Here is a 17,533-nt window from a genome sequence, read left to right as displayed (position 1 = left end):
TTTTACTCCACATGGCAAGCAATCTGATCCTCCCTTTTACTCTTCCAAAATGCAATGACTAACCTTTCTCTGCCAATGATACACGGTAGTTCTCCAGGTATATAACCTTAAGTCTGTCCCCAACTACAGGATCATTGTTGACAATGTTTCCCACAGAGGTGATTAATTTGATGATCATTTTTGCCATGTGATAGCCAGGAGCTGCCTGTAGAACAAGAGATGAGTATTAACGGCAACTCATTGTGTTAACAATTATCGTTAGAAAGAACAATAAAGTGTTCACGAAAAAAAAAGCAAACTCATTAGATATATAAACATTGAACCCTATTGGCTGCTCTAGAAAAAGGAAAAACCCCCAATGGTATGGGATTTTATATGCCACACACACACTGAACAAGAATACGAAAAGTATGCATATAAAAATAAATTTATTTTGTAACACATAACAAAAAGTTGCACAAACATGTATGTCTAAAGCAAGGTAGACACAACAATTAAAAACTTGCAAGTGTTGACAGACCAGTATCCGTACAGGAGACCCTTGGGTGTCATTGGTAGGATGAACCGGACTGGACCCTACGCGTTTCGGGTTACAAACCCTTCATCAGGGGTCACCCAAAGTTCAGTACACAATGTCAACCTATTTATGGGCATAAATTACATATTAGTGTTGTAAAATTCATAAACCGTACAACATCACAGTTAAGCAATTCATAGTATGCGGTATATAAAGGATGCAGTAGTAATCTTAAGATTAATCTTAAAATAATCTTTTAAGATTACTACTGCATCCTTTATATACCGCATACTATGAATTGCTTAACTGTGATGTTGTACGGTTTATGAATTTTACAACACTAATATGTAATTTATGCCCATAAATAGGTTGACATTGTGTACTGAACTTTGGGTGACCCCTGATGAAGGGTTTGTAACCCGAAACGCGTAGGGTCCAGTCCGGTTCATCCTACCAATGACACCCAAGGGTCTCCTGTACGGATACTGGTCTGTCAACACTTGCAAGTTTTTAATTGTTGTGTCTACCTTGCTTTAGACATACATGTTTGTGCAACTTTTTGTTATGTGTTATAAAAATCAATTTATTTTGTATGCATACTTTTCGTATTCTTGTTCAGTGTGTGTGTGTGGCATATAAAATCCCATACCATTGGGGGTTTTTCCTTTTTCTACTTATCGGGATGATGGCCACCCACACTGGGTATTGAGTGATAGGTCCTACCAATCCTATCCTACCAATCCTATTGGCTGCTCTAGGGTAAACCGTTGCATGTTTGCGCTTGTTCACTCCTTGTAAGTTTCTTACAATTGTATAATAAGTAAATAAATTGCATACTGTACCTTTCCTCCAATCATGACTGTTCTAGGCACATAGATTTTGGATGGATCTTTCTTGATTCCTAAAAAATAAACATGTACATACGAGTTTAGCTCTTTAATTCTGAAATAAATACTATTACTCCACCATAGTCCCATGTCACTCACTGCCAGTCGGTGACCTGTGTCTTGCCAGAATACAGATTTTCATTAGGAATGAACTAGTCAACATCAAAAAGGCCAGGAAATATCCCCCCCCCCCCCCCACCTCTCTGTATGTCTGTCTGCTGGGCTTGGTTGAGGATCTAGCTCCCACAGTAGCTGAACGGACACTACTAGGGCTTCTTATTTTACACCAGGAAGGCCATCACCCTCACTTGGAAAAAGCCCACCCCTCCAACAGTCATGTTTTGGCAACAGCAGGTCAACACAGCCATGCCTTTGTATAAAGACACCTATTGCCATAGGGGTTGCCCTAAAAAGTTTGACAAGATTTGTTCCAAGTGGCTTCAGGAGGACTCCACAGCTCAGTTGTAGAATGTTTTTAATTGAGTGATGCTGTCCCCTCTTTAATGTTGATTAGGCTGCAGGAGAGTGTTTTATGGGGCCTTTTTGTTCTCTGTCCGAGGCATCATCTCACCTTTACTGCCTTCTTATGGTATTAGCATGGACCACACTAAGTTTTTGTTTTGTTTTTTTTATTTTGCCACTCACTGTCTTTTGTCATTTGCACTTGGTGCGACAGACACCTGAGGTCTGCCAAGTTTTGGCCCCTGAATGGGTGTTTCTATATACCACTTTTGAAAATGTAATAAAAAGAATAAAAAAAAAATAAATAAAAAAAAAAAAGCTCAAGCATTAGATCTGATGCAAGAATATATTACAATAATACATTAGTGATAATATAATCAAATTAGACCCAGAATCCTTTGAGAAGAAAGGACGTAGCAGGAGAAAATAGAATTCACACTGGAAGATGCTTATGCAGAGGCTTGCTTAGGTTTATAAATTAAATATCAATCAAAGTTGAGGGTTGAAAAGTGCGATTTTACATGCAAAAGCATTTTCAAGTCTTATGTGGCGATATAGGTATACAGACCTTTTAACTGTATCTAAAAGGAATAATCACATCTAAGAAAAATATTAAGGTGTGGCCATGGGCATCCGCAAGTAGAGGCAAGGGGGGGGGGGGGCAAATGCCCTCCCCTGGAATCTCAACTTCCCACTTTATACCTTCCTGTCTGGTCTGTTTATTAATCCTGTGTCTGTGTAATGGTTTTAAAAAAATAAGGCGTTCTTTAGCAGAGTGCCTAGCGCAGCTCACGTGACCCATTGGCTCTCTCCTCTCCCCGTCTGACAGCTGTCTGCAGCAGGTGGCGCAGAGGATTCCTCGCTGTCGTCAGTCAGGAGGGGAAGGAGGGGAGGAGGGAAGGAGGGGGAGGAGGGGAGGGGCGGCAGGTCACGTGAGCGGTGCTCGGCACTCTGAAAACTGGTAAAGAACTCCTTAATTTTTTAAAACACATACACAGGGGCACAAAGGATTATTAAACAGACTGTAGACAGGATATGAAACTTTAAATGAAACTACAGCAGCAGGATGGGCACTGATACAGGAGCAGACAGGCAGGGAGGGGGGGGTGGAGAGGAAAGAGGACAACAGGTGAGCTGCGGATAAGGGAGGCACATAGACTGACCACGGTCTCAGGGTTCAACAGCTATGGTATTCCGTGGTCAGTTTACAGAGGGGAGGACATAGCCAGGCAGGATCAGCCAGGTATTTTAGGTGATACGGGGAGGCCTAATTACACAGCACAAGCACTGTGCCGTATAACATGCTTTAAGAGAACAGGATCAATATATTTTTTTTTTTTTTACGTTAACAAATGCTTTAAAAATAAATGCTGCTGTTTGCCCTTTAAAAATAAATATTCAAAATAAGTATAATGACTAAGCCCCTCCTCTTCATGACATTATTGAAAAGGGGCGGAGTATGGGTGACCTTAAAATTATGATTTTTTTTTCTAGTAGAGGCAGAGTGTCTCCTCCAGGGAACGTCCCTCACGGGATTGTGGTGTGCGCAATCACGTCAGACATCAGGGCATTTCATCTCACGCAGGGCAGGCTGGATCTTCTAGGGCAGTGGTCCTCAACTCCGGTCCTCGGGGCCCACTAACAGGCCAGATTTTAAGTATTACCTTGGGGAGATGCAGACTAGAATACTGCAATCACTGAGCAGCAAATGAGATCACCTGTGATGTAATTTAGTTACAGTATCTTGCAAATCTGGCCTGTTAGCGGGCCCAGAGGACCAGAGTTGAGGACCACTGTTCTAGGGTGGTGGGCGCGGCAGACACAAGACTGACAGGAGGACAACGTTTGGCATACTGGTCCGGTGGCGAGTTATGAGAGATAACAGTATATATAATATTTTTCCAAATTTTAAATTTAAATAAAATAATGGATGTGGGGGCCTTTTGGTGGTGGGCGTAATTTATTATTGGGGGGGGGGGGCTTTCATTTTGGGACCCAGGCAACAGAATGTCTTAGGCCAGCCCTGGTTAAAAGGGTCCTTTCGTTCAGATAATTAGATAATTGGTATGTCCATAGTCACCTTAACCCCACCCAGGCTTGATACTTACGATTGTACAAAGTTATGATATGTAAACAGTTTAGGAGCTGCCTCTTGTATTCGTGGATTCTCTTCACTTGTACATCAAACAACGAAGATGGATTAATTTTAACCTTGTATTCCTTCTCCAAATAAGCTGAAAATTTCAACTTGTTCTCCTAACATAAAAAACAACAGATGTTAATGGTTAGGTAAAAGATCATACCAACCTAAAAATAAAACATGTCTTTTAGATTCATGAACACCAATTACATCACACATTGTACCGGGCTAGTTTGTCATGAGTTTCCACAGATCTGATTAATATGAAGTTTTTAGGGTGTTTTGAATGCACATTTATCTGTCTTAAATATTGTCTCCAAAGATGTGCAATAATTTACCTGCTTGACTTTAGCAATATCATGCACAAAGCTTTCGTCATCCACAAAATCCAACAGTTTCTTCAGTTGGCTGAGATCAGTTACAAAATCTTCCCCAATTTTCTGCAAAGAGAAGTAGGAATAATTAAGGTTCTGAAGGCTAAAGAAAGTACTGAGAACTGGAAAAGTGAGTCTGTCCAACATGTCTGAATCAGGGAACATAACGCATTGCTACATTAGGTCTTGTATATGGCAGTGCCTACATATTACTACTGAAAATCTTTTGCAAAGAGTCTGGGAAATATCATTTTTATGGGTTAGCAATAGAGATCGACCGATTATCGGCAAGGCCAATATATCGAGGGCCGATCTGCACTTTCCCCGATATATCAGAATCGGCCACCAAGGTGACCGATATTGCTGATATTTCGGGAAAGTGCCTGTACCGGAGTGATGCCTGCAGCTAGAGGCATCACGCCGGTACCGGCGTCCATAGCCGACGGTCGGCTTTCTTGTAATGACAACCGATGCGACTGAGAAGCTGCTCGGCTGTCATTACAAGGAGCAGGAGGGAATGTCCCCCCTTCCCGCCGCCTTCCGCGGCTCGCCCGGGTCTCCCGTCCCACCGGGAGACCTGGGCAACCATCCTGCACGGCCGCCGAGGAGAAGACCCGATCAAAGCCGTATTCGGGTCTCCATGTAAAAACCCGGAAGGGATGTCATGACATCACTTCCGGGTACTCGGCGCCAAATTCAAAAAGATAAAAGCATTCAAAACACCCAAGCTTGGCGTTTTGAATGCTTTTAAGTGCAGAGGAAGGGTTTGGGGTCTTATAGACCCCCAGATCCCTCCACAAGAGTACCTGTAAAAAAAAAAAAAAAAAAGAAAAAAAATACTTTTTTTAATGTACGAAAAAAAAATCGGCCAATATTGGCCGATACCGATATGCAATGACCAAAATATCGTTATCGGTAATAAAAAAAAAAATGATATCGGTTGATCACTAGTTAGGAAGACCGTAAATTCCTCAGCCAATGAGTGTCATTGCATGCTGCCCTTGCAGAAACATCCATAATTCTCAGGTGGACAAGAACTAAGTCAATAATTATGGCAGGGAGATCTTGTTGCTGGGGTATCCAAGACATACTAAGAAGCTAGAGGCTGATGCAGGCCACCAGGCTTCACCTAGAACTAAAAGATCATTTTTGGCTTTAAAGTTAATACTGGAACACTATGATGGCACTTATTTTATTATATATTTTCATGTGACAACACTGAAGAAACTACACTTTGCGACAATGTAAAGTAGTGAGTGTACAGCTTGTAAAACAGTGTAAATTTGGGGTCCCCTCAAAATAACTCAACACACAGCCATTATTGTCTCAAATCGCTGGCAACAAAAGTGAGTAAGCCAATTAGATATTTTCCCTCCCCAGTGTCATGTGACTTGTTAGTGTTACAAGGTCTCAGGTGTGAATGGGGAACAGGTGTGTTAAATTTGGTGTTATCGCTCTCACTCTGTCATATTGGTCACTGGAAGTTCAACATGACACCTCATGGCAAAGAGCTGTCTGAGGATTTGAAAAAAAGAATTGCTGCTCTACATAAAGATGGCCTAGGCTATAAGAAGAGTGCCAAGACCCTGAAACTGAGCTGCAGCACGGTGGTCAAGACCATACAGCGGTTTAACAGGACAGGCTCCACTCAGAACAGGCCTTGTCATGGTCGACCAAAGGGGTCGAGTTCATGTGTTCAGCGTTATATCCAGAGGTTGTCTTTGGGAAATAGACGTATGAGTGCTGCCAGCATTGCTGCAGAGGTTGAAGGGGTGGGGGTCAGCCTGTCAGTGCTCAGACAATATGCTGCATCAAATCTGCATGGCTGTCATCCCAGAAGGAAGCCTCTTCTGAAGATGATGCACAAGAAAGCCCGCAAACAATTTGCTGAAGACAAGCAGACGAAGGACATGGATTACTGGAACCATGTCCTGTGGTCTGATGAGACCAAGATAAACTTATTTGGTTCAGATGGTGTCAAGCATGTGTGGCAGCAACCAGGTAAGGAGTACAAAGACAAGTGTGTCTTGTTTACAGTCAAGCATGGTGGTGGGATTGTCATGGTCTGGGGCTGCATGACTGCTACCGGCACTGGGGAGATACAGTTCATTGAGGGAACCATGAATGCCAACATGCTGTGACATAATGAAGGAGACCATGATCCCCTCCCTTTGGAGACTGGGCCGCAGGGCAGTATTGCAACATGATGATAACGACTCCAAACACACCTCCAAGACTACCACTGCCTTGCTAAAGAGGCTGAGGGTAAAGGTGATGGATTTGCCAAGCATATCTCCAGACATAAACCCCATTGAGCATCTGTGGGGCATCATCAAATGGAAGGAGGAGCGCAAGGTCTTTAACATCTACCAACTCTGTGATGTCCTCATGGGCATAGAGTTCACCAGAGCTTCACAGGTTGCCACTGAATTCCTCTTCCATTCCTCCAAGGGTTAAGGCAGTGCTGGTAAATAATGGTGGCCACACAAAATATTGACACATTGGGCCCAATTTGGAAATTTTCATTTAGGGGTGTATCACTTTTGTTGCCAGCGGTTTAGACATTAATGGTTGTGTGAGTTATTTTGAGGGGACAGCAAATTTACACTGTTATACAAGCTGTGCACTCACTACATTGTAGCAAAGTGTAATTTCTTCAGTGTTGTCACATGAAAAGATATAATAAAATATTTACAAAAATGTGAGGGGTGTACTCACTTTTGTGAGATACTGTATAGGCTAGGATTACGCATTACTAACATAACAAATCTATTAAGTGGAGTAGGATGTGTAATTATAACAAAAAATCGTGTATACTTTCATACTGTTTGGGGGTTTTCAATTTTGGACACTGTGGACATTGGATAGTGATAAAGGGAAAATAGTTGGACATGCCTCATTCGTCCAATCAATTCCGTAGCATATTTTAGTTTAAACTTCAATAGAGGGAGGGGGGTGAAATGGCATTTTACCTCTGCGATTATATCAGCCAGGCCTGGATTGCACAGCATTAACCACCTCCTTGGAGTAATGCCATTTGTCTTGTTCTGGAATTTCGGTGGTTCCATGTCATAGAAGTCTTTAAAGCTGAAACATAAAAATATTGCAACACAGACATATAAGGACTAGGTGCTGGTATACTGAACAGGCAACTAAACTGTTTCCACAGAACGAAACATTTATGGAGCATCGTGGAGTCATTTTCCTGTGAATCATGAGCACAGGTAACCAGAGAAGAAAATTACTTAACGTTTTGAGAAAATTAGTTGTAATTTTCAGCTTGACCTGTGATATTCATAAGCCCTAAATACACTCAACTCTAAACCCTTTAAGGCATGGGTGTCCAACCTTTTGGCTTCTTTGGGCCACATTGAGTGTAGAGAAATTTTCTCGGGCCGCATATAAAATATATACTATAGTTAAGGTATAGAAGTAAAAAAAAGGCGCCGCGCCCTTCCCGCGCTGCTGGGCCCCCCCACCAGCACTAATTTAACACAACTAGTGGATGATCCCCTCCGAGGCAGCCTCTGCCTACAGTTAGTTGGAAGCCGCTGTGGCCCTGCCCCCGACCCGACTCCCTTCCTCCCCAGCAAAAAAAAAAAAATTGTCAGGGGGCAGTGGGCCGCATTGTCTGCGGTTCTGGGCCGCATGCGGCCCCCAGGCCGCAGGTTGGACATGCCTGCTTTAAGGCATGCCCACCCAGATATATAAATTTGGTACAGAGAAGAGACCAGGGCTTGAGTCCTGCGGGAACGCATGGGAACGGCGTTCCTGTACTATTTCTACAGCAGGAACGCCGTTCCCGTTAGCAGCCACGTCCCCCGACACGATCCCAGCACCTGGCGCAATCTTCTGCTCTGGGATGGCAGGTCGGTAAGCACAGATTGCGGGTTCCTGACCCGCCATCCCCGAGCACAGTGTGAGGAAAGGAGCCGCACTAGAGGAAGCAGAGCCGATGCTTCCTGTATAGCGCTGGCTCTTGTCACAGGCGGAGGGATACCAAATGTGCTTCGCCTGTGACAGAAGCAAGCAAAACAGGAGGCATCGGCTCTACAGATCAGAGGAGGGAAGGAGAGGTAGAGTCAGGGTCGGTGCTACCTATTCAGAGAGGTGACACCAGTTGTGCGATCCTGTGCTTGTCAGTGCTCTATTCTCATCTGCCTGAATGGGAGAAGTGGTCATGTGGATCTCTGAGGCAGATGGGGAAGGACGACACAGCAGGGCTGCAACAGCTGCTGGAGGGAGGATTCTCTCACCCCCCTCCAACAGTAACCTGATGTGGGTGGGAGAAAGCTGGCAGAGCAGGTACTTGCCAGGGGAAGCACCAGGTGGGTGCTTTAGCTCCCCCAAATTTTCCCATATCACCCCCATCAGCAGCTGCTTAGGGCGCTCCAGGAAGATTATCACTGTTTGGAGTCAGGGTCTTCTGTTTGTCATGATGACTGCAGGCAGACCCGGCTCCTGATAGCAGTGTCACTCCCCCCCCCGCCCAATGTGTGCAAAACAGAGTTCTTATATTGCCGGGGTCAGGTTCAGAGAATAGCAGACAAGTCAGATGCAGGGATGGACGATACCAATGTCCTCACCTATTCACCTATACATTGGGGGGTTCTCAGGCTTATCAAATCAGCCTGCTGTAACCCCTCCCCCTTCTTTTGATTTTCAGTACCAGAGCAGAGCAAGAATAAGCCAAAATGACCCCTGAGCTCTCATATTCCTATGTGAGTCTTTTTCTTTACATTGCTTGAGGGAGGGGAGACTCATGTTATGCAGCAGCCAGGACAGTCACAGTTCCTGGTTTCAGTGCAGGCAGAGGAGGGAGCAGAGGAAAGCATTTTCTATATATGATCTGTATATTTACACACCAAGAGGCTGTTGTTAGATATCCTCTGAGACAGTGTCAGAGGGAACACACAAACCAAGTATTCCTTTCTCCTAGAAGAAATCATGTTTCCTATATATTTCTACACGAGCCCCTTGACTAGGAGATAAAAATGCAGGATGTGTGTGTTCTGTCCCTCCCCACTCTCTGCTCGCTTTATCTTTAACCCTTAAAGCTCCTTCACACTAGCTGTGCTCTCTGAAGAGCAATAAACACTTGGATGATTTTTCAGAGAGCATTAGACAGGTGGTAAGAAGGCGTTTTAGCATTTCCTCACCGCCTGCTTTACCTGATGGAATCCTGCACTAGAGCACCACAAGTGTGTGCATTGGAAACAATAGTGGTGCTGTTGCAGACCAGCCCCAGCCACTTGAATGTGTTGCATTTAGTGCGTGGTAGCACCTACCAAAAGCTGGTGACTGACTCCACCCCCAGAATGGTAGCAGTCATTAAAAAGGTGGGGTATACATGGATAGGGCAAAGGGGGTGGAGTCAGGGACGGCAAAAATCTTGGCACCAGCCCTGGGTAGAGGTAGTTGGAGAGAGAGAGAGGAGGGAAGGAGAGGTAGAATGAGAGAGAGGTAGAAGGAGAGAGATGAGAAAGAGGAAGAGAGAGGTAGAAGGAGAGAGATGAGAAAGAGAGAGAGGTAGGAAGAGAGATGAGAAATAGATTTTAGATATAGAGAGAGAGCAGAATAGAGAGGAGGAAGAGATAGAGGAGAAATAGAGAGGGAAATTTGCAACTCAAAGTATTCGTAACCCACCATCAGTAGCCACCTCCAGTACCCGCCAGCATTACCAGTCAGCAGTACCCACCAGCGGTACCAGCAGTACCAGGCAGCAGTAGCCACCACCAGTACCCGCCAGCATTACCAGTCAGCAGTACCCACCAGCAGTACTAGCCAGCAGTACCAGCCAGCAGTACCAGGCAGCAGTACCAGCCAGCAGTACCAGGCAGCAGTACCAGGCAGCAGTACCAGGCAGCAGTAGCCACCCAGCAGTAACAGCCACTAGTAGCCACCAGCAGTAGACACCAGCAGTAGCCACCAGCAGTGCCAGCCAGCAGTAGCCACCACCAGCAGTACCATTCAGCAGTAGCAATCACCAGTACCAGCCAGCAGTACCCGCCAGTAGTACCCAGCCAGCATTTCCCGCCAGCAGTACCCGCCCTGGAGGACAGCAAATTACCAGCCACCAGCCATATATATATATACACGAACACAAAATTTTTGAGGTGGGGGGAGTGGTAATCTTGGGTGAGGTCCCACACTTTTTTTCTCAGGACTTGACCCCTGGAAGAGACCATTGTTTGGATGATTCAGTCTCTAGCGCTTTATGAGCTAGCATCTGTACGAAGCCCGGTAGATAAATAACATCATTTTTAGCAATTTGCTGAAAAATGCTTGAAAACAAATATTTGGCTCACTTCCTGTCTGGAAGATCACAGTTCCTGGGACAGGAAGTGGGGGTGTGATTTTTTTAAAGGGGACACAATAAAAACCTGATAAAGGTTTTAACTCTTCCCCACTCTATTAAAGATTTTAGATTTTATTACTTTTTTGTTTAAGAAAAAAGTACAAAAATACACAAATAAATGTTAAATTGTGGAATAGTATGACATCAAGATGGTATAACAATAGTACAATATAGTATACAGGTCATGTAAGGGAGAAGAAAAGTCTTGCATAAAACAGCCATAACACCAGCAGCCAATTTTCTCCACCTTACCCCCTTGTAGAGCAAACGGTACAAGAAATACAGGCTTCAACAGCTGTTAATGCGGCTAACGCCTGCATTTCCAGTGTGTGGAAAAGCACTTCACCTCCAACACTGTGAGCCTGGGGTTTGCTAGAGTAAATGATATTCAAGAAATGGAGGATCTCACAGTGGCCATTAGAGACAGAACCATCAGAAGTGAATAAGAAATTGATTTATTGGAATGATTTTAAAATACTCCTTCGATTACAACCAATGGCTTTAAACAACTACCCTTCTCTCGGGTGGACAGGAGTCTGCCAGCTCCTCTATGTTGTTATATTGGATCCAAGGCAGGGGATCCAGTGGGAGGATATTCCTTACCTTGACCACACTTGTTTGTAGAAAATACTAGTCCTTCTATCACCCCCTTTTTTGTCTCGCTTTCTCCTCCATCTTCCATTCCTGCCTATCATGGGATGCGCTTTCCCCCCTGATCTGCAGACCGTGTCCTCCGTGAAGACTCACCTTTTCTTTTCCCCTCCCTAATCATCTTTTTTCTTTTACTTTTGGTAACTTCCTCAGATGTACGACCCCCTATTTCCAACTTTTAATATGAAGGTGTAATCACAACATCTGAATCATGAACGTATACATCTTTTCATTAGTAACATTTCTCTGTATGTGTAAATTACAATGTGATGTAAATGACAGTGAGCAATTTTTTATTCCTTTTTGCTTATTGTCTATACTATGTGTATTTCCATTTGATAACCCGTCTGTTCTTTCTGATGAAAATGACTTGTACAATATCTCTCCCAAATTCTCATGATGTATGTGATGCAGCCCAATCCTAAATAAAAAATGTACTAAAAAAAAAAAAAAGCAAATATGTCAGCCAGTCAGAAATCAGCAATAATTAGTATGTCTACATCCATCTGGAGATGTAGGATTTCTGATTGGATGGTATAAGTTGCCAAAGAGCACAGATTTTAGCCTTCTAACTACATGAGAACCCCAATTCTCAAGTCTTGTTTTAACCATGCCTGCTAAGTCACAAACATATCAAGAAAAAGCATAGGTTGCATTATGTTTGTAAACCACTTTTTACCATAACTAGCAAGACTAGTCAATGATCATCTGATACCTAAGTGCAGATCATTTGTATGTAAACACAACAGCTTGTCCTAGTACAGCCATCGGCGACTAGGATTAGCAGCCTGGCGCCTGGCCTACACTGCGGCCCCCGGGTGCATGGACTAAGATGCCGCGCCGGCCGGTAATTGAGGCCGTGGATTTGCGGCCTGCTGTAGAGAGACGCTTATATTTGGGAACTGGTGCCCTCTTTTGGTGGCCGGGGCTGCAACAAGCAGTCACTGGCGGTGCTGAGATGAAAAAATAAATAAATTCAAAACATGTTTCCATTAAAATGATTTTTTAATTATTTTTTATTCTCTCCCTGTCATGCCACACAGCAAAAGGCCCCTTTCACACAGTTTTTCAGGAGGACCTGATCGGACCCTCCAGTCTCCTGTATGGAGGGGCGGATGTCCGCTGACAACCACCGCCATCCGATCCTGTCGTCCAAAAACAGACGGATGGTGGTCCTACTGTCCAACCGTCCGAAGGATCGAATCATCCAACTGCCCCATAGAGGAGAGCGGGACTGTGTCTATGTTCGCTCTGCATAGCAGAGAAGACAAGACCTGTCATCCACCTGCTCAGCGGTAATTAGCAGAGAAATCCCAGCTGAGCAAACAGATTCCCCTTAGCAGAGGTGCACGTGTGAAAGGGGCCTAGGGTGGCATGAGTTACTGGATCTCCTATCCCCTCCACCTTGCTGCACTGTCCTTCCCTAGTGAGCCACTGCACATTACACCATCAAGCCAAGTACACACGGGCCGAATGCCGGGCAACATCAGCCGGTTCATTAAAAATTGGCTGCCATTCGGCCTGAGTTTATGGCAGCCGGTCCGACAGAAGACATGCGTAAAAAAAAAAAAAACGGCTCCTAACTTTTTTAGCTGGCACCTAGATTTCAAGCAAATTTGTCAAGCCCTGTCCTATTAACAAAAATGGCGCTAAAGTTAAGGGATAAGTTTACTTTTTAGAAAAAAAAAAATACATTTTGCAGGTAAACAAAAAAAATGGGCATTTTTGTTTTGAGCCTGTAAAGCATTGCACCAGCGATCAGCAGATTGCTGCTGCCATGCAGGTCTCCTGCAGATCTGCCAGTGTATCTATGTGCCCATAGATCCCATATGGGCAAACAGATACAACCTGATAGGAAGAGATAATGAACTACCACAGCGCTCCACAGCAGAGAAGATCCCCCCTGTCTTTTAGATCGGGAAATCAGGGTGGTGCAAGGGCCGGTCCATTCATAACATGTTACACCCTGAATATGGGTAGAACTTGTAAAATGCTATGAAAGGTAACCTTATTCTTTCAGAACTGCATTTGTTACCAGCTATTCCTTCTACTTTTACATTTACTGCAGTTGTAATGGAGTGCCTGCAATTCTTTTCTTGATTGATGGTTCTCAAAAAAATTGTCACTTGTGTTCCATATGTCTTCTATATAGGCTGCTAAAGTTTGCCACACACCCTAAATCATGTATATAGAACATCCTCTGAGATATACTACGCAGAATGGTTTCTGAACACCATGATTAAACGAGATCCTGTGACAATAGATAATATTAAGCAATCTATATACAGCAATAGACAATTTTGTCAAATACTCACACTGAATTCTTCACTATATCGGAGTGGATCCTTGCCACACCGTTGACAGCATGAGCGCCAATCACACAGAGGTGAGCCATATTTATTCTCTTACAATCTCCTTCTTCAATGACGGACATCCTCCTCAGCCGATCCATATCGCCAGGAAACATGGCTGCCACTTCCTGAAAATTGGCATAAATCAGTAAAATACACAGGCCCAGTGTTATATGGAAAAATTATGGTGAACCTGTTCACATGCTCTAAGCATATGCAGAAAAAGGCAGAACAAAAATCTATTAAACAGAAGTGTGTAGTATACTGCAATTACAAATGATGTCTTATTTCTGCCTGCAATACTCTGTAAATGTAAATTATATGTTAGGTCCTGCTATGTACACAAAGCTTATTCCAAAAATATAAAAATAGCAGCGTGAAGCAAACAGGGTAGGTGGCGTGATAGATTATACTATTTTGCTGCAATGAGTTACATTGCACTTTGCCCTCCTGAAAAATCCATGGTATGCTTATATCATGTTGCATATAAACAGGAACAGAACTAAAAAATAAAAGATTTGGTTTATTATAGAGGCGTATTAATAGTGCATATGCAATGCCCATAAAATATTACTATTTGCCTTAATAAAAATAGCAAAGCACTCTTGTGCCTTGAGCCTCATAACTGTATTTTTGCAGTAGGAGATCATCTAAGGCAGTGGTCCTCAACCTTGGCCTACAGGGCCCACTAACAGGCCAGATTTGCAAGAAAACTGAAATACATCCCAGGTGATATCATTTGCTGCTCAGTGATTGCAGTACTCTAGTCTGCATCTCCCCAAGGTAATACTTAAAATCTGGCCTGTTAGTGGGCCCCGAGGACCGGGGTTGAGGACCACTGATCTAAGGCACTGCTGCTTCCGACTGATGTCTTGATGTCACTTTTGTGCTGCTCACTGTTCTCCTTACTGTCCCCTCTACACAGTGCTGAACAAGGTGTGGCAAATCAGAAATGGGAAAATGAGCTGCAAGGAGCCTACAGGCAATACTGGTAACTAGTCTTTGCCGCCACCGTCACAGCTGCCCCTGCCGCCTCCCTATTCTTATTCTGCTTGCTCCGGGCCCTGTGTGTTCACCTGAATTCCCCCCCCCCCCCCAGGGCTGCTGTGTTCCCCCCTCCTGCCGGCTATGGGGATACTGTCAGGATGGAGAGCAGGAAAGGAGCTGGTAAATGTATCATTTACCGGCCTATTCCTTGTCCTAATGGATAGAGCCAGTGATTTTTTTCCTCATTTATAGCTGAGGCATAGCAAACTGTGTTCACTATGCTTCAGTTTATGAATGAAGGGGAAGCTGAGGCTGCACAGATGAAGATTTGAGGTGTCCTCAATCTTCTTTCTCTGTCTCAAAAGTGAAACGTCAGAGAAGTGAAACATCAGAGGTCTGTTTAGATCCCTGATATTTCACCAAAGCACCCCACCACGATGATCCTATAAAAAATGTTTTAAATAATAAAATAATTGTAAAAAAAAAAAAATAATAATAAATAAAATTAAATGGTAACATAATTTAAAAATGAAAATTACAAAAATATAAAACTACTGACACCAATGGCGGAACTACTGGGGTCGCGAAAGTCGTACTTGCGACCGAGCCCTGGCGTTCCGCCAATGTGGGGTCCCACGATGGGGGTAAAGGATCAGTGGGAAGGGCCTTTATGGTTTCTTGCACCGCCTCCCATGCAGCAGCAAACGTATTTGTAAATTGCTGTTAAAAAAAAAAAAAAACATATATATATATATATATATACATATATATATATATATATATATATACACACACAGTATGTATATATTTCTCCAGGTGCTCCGTAACTTGATTACTTTATCATAAATTGATATATATATATATATATATATATATATATATATATATATAGTACAAAAGTGTTCTCTTACATCCAAGTGTTTCTGGTTAATTTCATAGATGATCTCCAGATGGCGAGGCAGCAGTTTCTCAAACATATGAACTGGCCAGCGTTCCAAAGCTTCAGGCAGTACTGTGTGATTGGTGTATGCACAGGTCTTCTTTGTAATGACCCAGGCCTAGGGAAAAGAACACAGATCATTATCACAGTAAATAACCTGGTCAGAGAATATGCTGTATAGGGCCCCATGTCAGACAACTATGGCTTAAAGTGGTTTCAAAGGCTCAAGTTTTTTTGCCTTCATGCATTCTATGCTTGAAAGTAAAAAAAAAAAAAAAAAAAAAACTGTGTGCTGCAGCCCCCTAATACTCACCTGAGCTCCCTCTTGATCCAACGATGTGCACGAGAGCTGAGCTTCTCCCAAGTCTCTCATTCTTCATTGGCTGAGACAGCAGCGGGAGCCATTAGCTTCTACTACTGTCAATCACAGCCAGTGAGCCAAGGAGGAGCGAGTAGGGGCAGGGCCGAGCCACAGCTGTGTGTGTCTAACAGATGCATAGAGCATGCACCAGTGCCCCCAGGACAAGTGGTTTGCTATTGGGGGCACTGGCTGAAGAGGAGAAGCCAGGAGCGCCGGTGGGGGACCCGAAAAGAGGAGGATCGCGCTGCTCTGTGCAAAACCATTGCACAGAGCTGGTAAGTATGACATATTTGTTTGTTTCAAATTAAACCTTTCATTTTACTTTAATTTAGTGTTCTGTTGAATTAACAAATATTTTAGTGTGCCACTGCATTTACAGTGATTGTAAAGTATACATATATAAAAAAAAAAAAAAAAAACACAACACATATGATATACTTACCTCCTTTTCTCGGGTCCCCCACCGGCGCTCCTGGCTCCATCTCTTCTGAGTGTGCCCCAATAGCAAGCCACTTGCTATGGCACACTAGTGGGCTTGCTCCTGAGCTGCACTGCTTGTGTCCATAGACACAGACAGTCCCGACTTGGCCCCATTAAGGTAAAAAAAATATTTAGGCTTTAGAACCACTTTAGGATGGCAGCTGAAGAGCTAACAAACCATTACAATATGACTTTTCTATTGGTCAGATATACCTATGCCTCTGCATAAATAAGTTGAGGAAGAATTTTATCTTAGGCTGAAGCCCGCATTCATACTGGTGTAGGGCAAGTATGGGTAAAAGTTCATGACTTTGCGAATTTTTAGGAAACACTCAACAAAACATGTCACACTTGCGATGCCATTCATTGTCAATAGCATCACAAATGCGCCAAGCAAGAGGCGTGTTTACGCACGCGCAGGGATGTGCTGCAAACACGCAAAAAAAGCGTACCGAACCGTTCCAACACCGTACCATGCGGTACCAGCAGTGGAAAAGCAAACCGGGCCAAGCAGGGCCGAGCCGGTACTTGCAGTGGAAAAGTGCCACAAGTGACTTGCTTGCCTTATGGTAGTGTAAGTCCACTTGCTCTGGTAAGCACATATATTTATTATTACAACGGAGAACAAGATATCTACTTTTTTATTTGGACTTTAGATATTTACACTTTTTTGTTACTAGTGATCATTCTTTTTCACCTATGGATTGAATTTTATGGGACATTTCAATATATGGACTTTATTTACCCATTTTTGAATAGTGGAGTTTTCATATTCATTCACTTCAATATATAAACCTTTCAGTGTTATGCACTTGATATATAAACAGTTTTTGGTTCATTCTACTTCTAGCGCTGCACTTTATATTTTTTATTTTTTCTATGCATACTTTGTAATAATTTATGTATAGAGGCAGCCATATTTTCTAATAACATACTGAAGTTCTAGCTGCCTATTTGCAGTGTTACACAAAGAGTGTTCCTTTTTTCTCCTTCTAACAAAGCTAGTCTTTGAGTCAACAGTTGTT

The 17,533-nt window shown here is 43.3% G+C and overlaps 1 protein-coding gene across 1 annotated transcript in view; it reads right to left on the bottom strand.

The window, feature by feature from the left end:
• Window positions 1-17,533, bottom strand: part of PYGB (glycogen phosphorylase B) — a 178,687-nt gene that overhangs the window by 21,443 nt on the left and 139,711 nt on the right. The window contains exons 10-16 of the mRNA XM_082252542.1: window positions 15,639-15,785; window positions 13,705-13,868; window positions 7,353-7,467; window positions 4,345-4,446; window positions 3,975-4,122; window positions 1,360-1,418; window positions 64-205 (exon numbers count right to left, since the gene is read on the bottom strand). Coding sequence (XP_082108668.1) covers window positions 64-205; window positions 1,360-1,418; window positions 3,975-4,122; window positions 4,345-4,446; window positions 7,353-7,467; window positions 13,705-13,868; window positions 15,639-15,785 — 877 coding nt within the window. The remainder of the gene's footprint in view (window positions 1-63; window positions 206-1,359; window positions 1,419-3,974; window positions 4,123-4,344; window positions 4,447-7,352; window positions 7,468-13,704; window positions 13,869-15,638; window positions 15,786-17,533) is intronic.

This window comes from Pelophylax lessonae (genome assembly GCF_965119305.1).
Source record: "Pelophylax lessonae genome assembly, chromosome: 3".
NCBI classification, from domain to species: Eukaryota; Metazoa; Chordata; class Amphibia; order Anura; family Ranidae; genus Pelophylax; species Pelophylax lessonae.
This window is presented reverse-complemented; position numbering and strand designations above follow the sequence as displayed.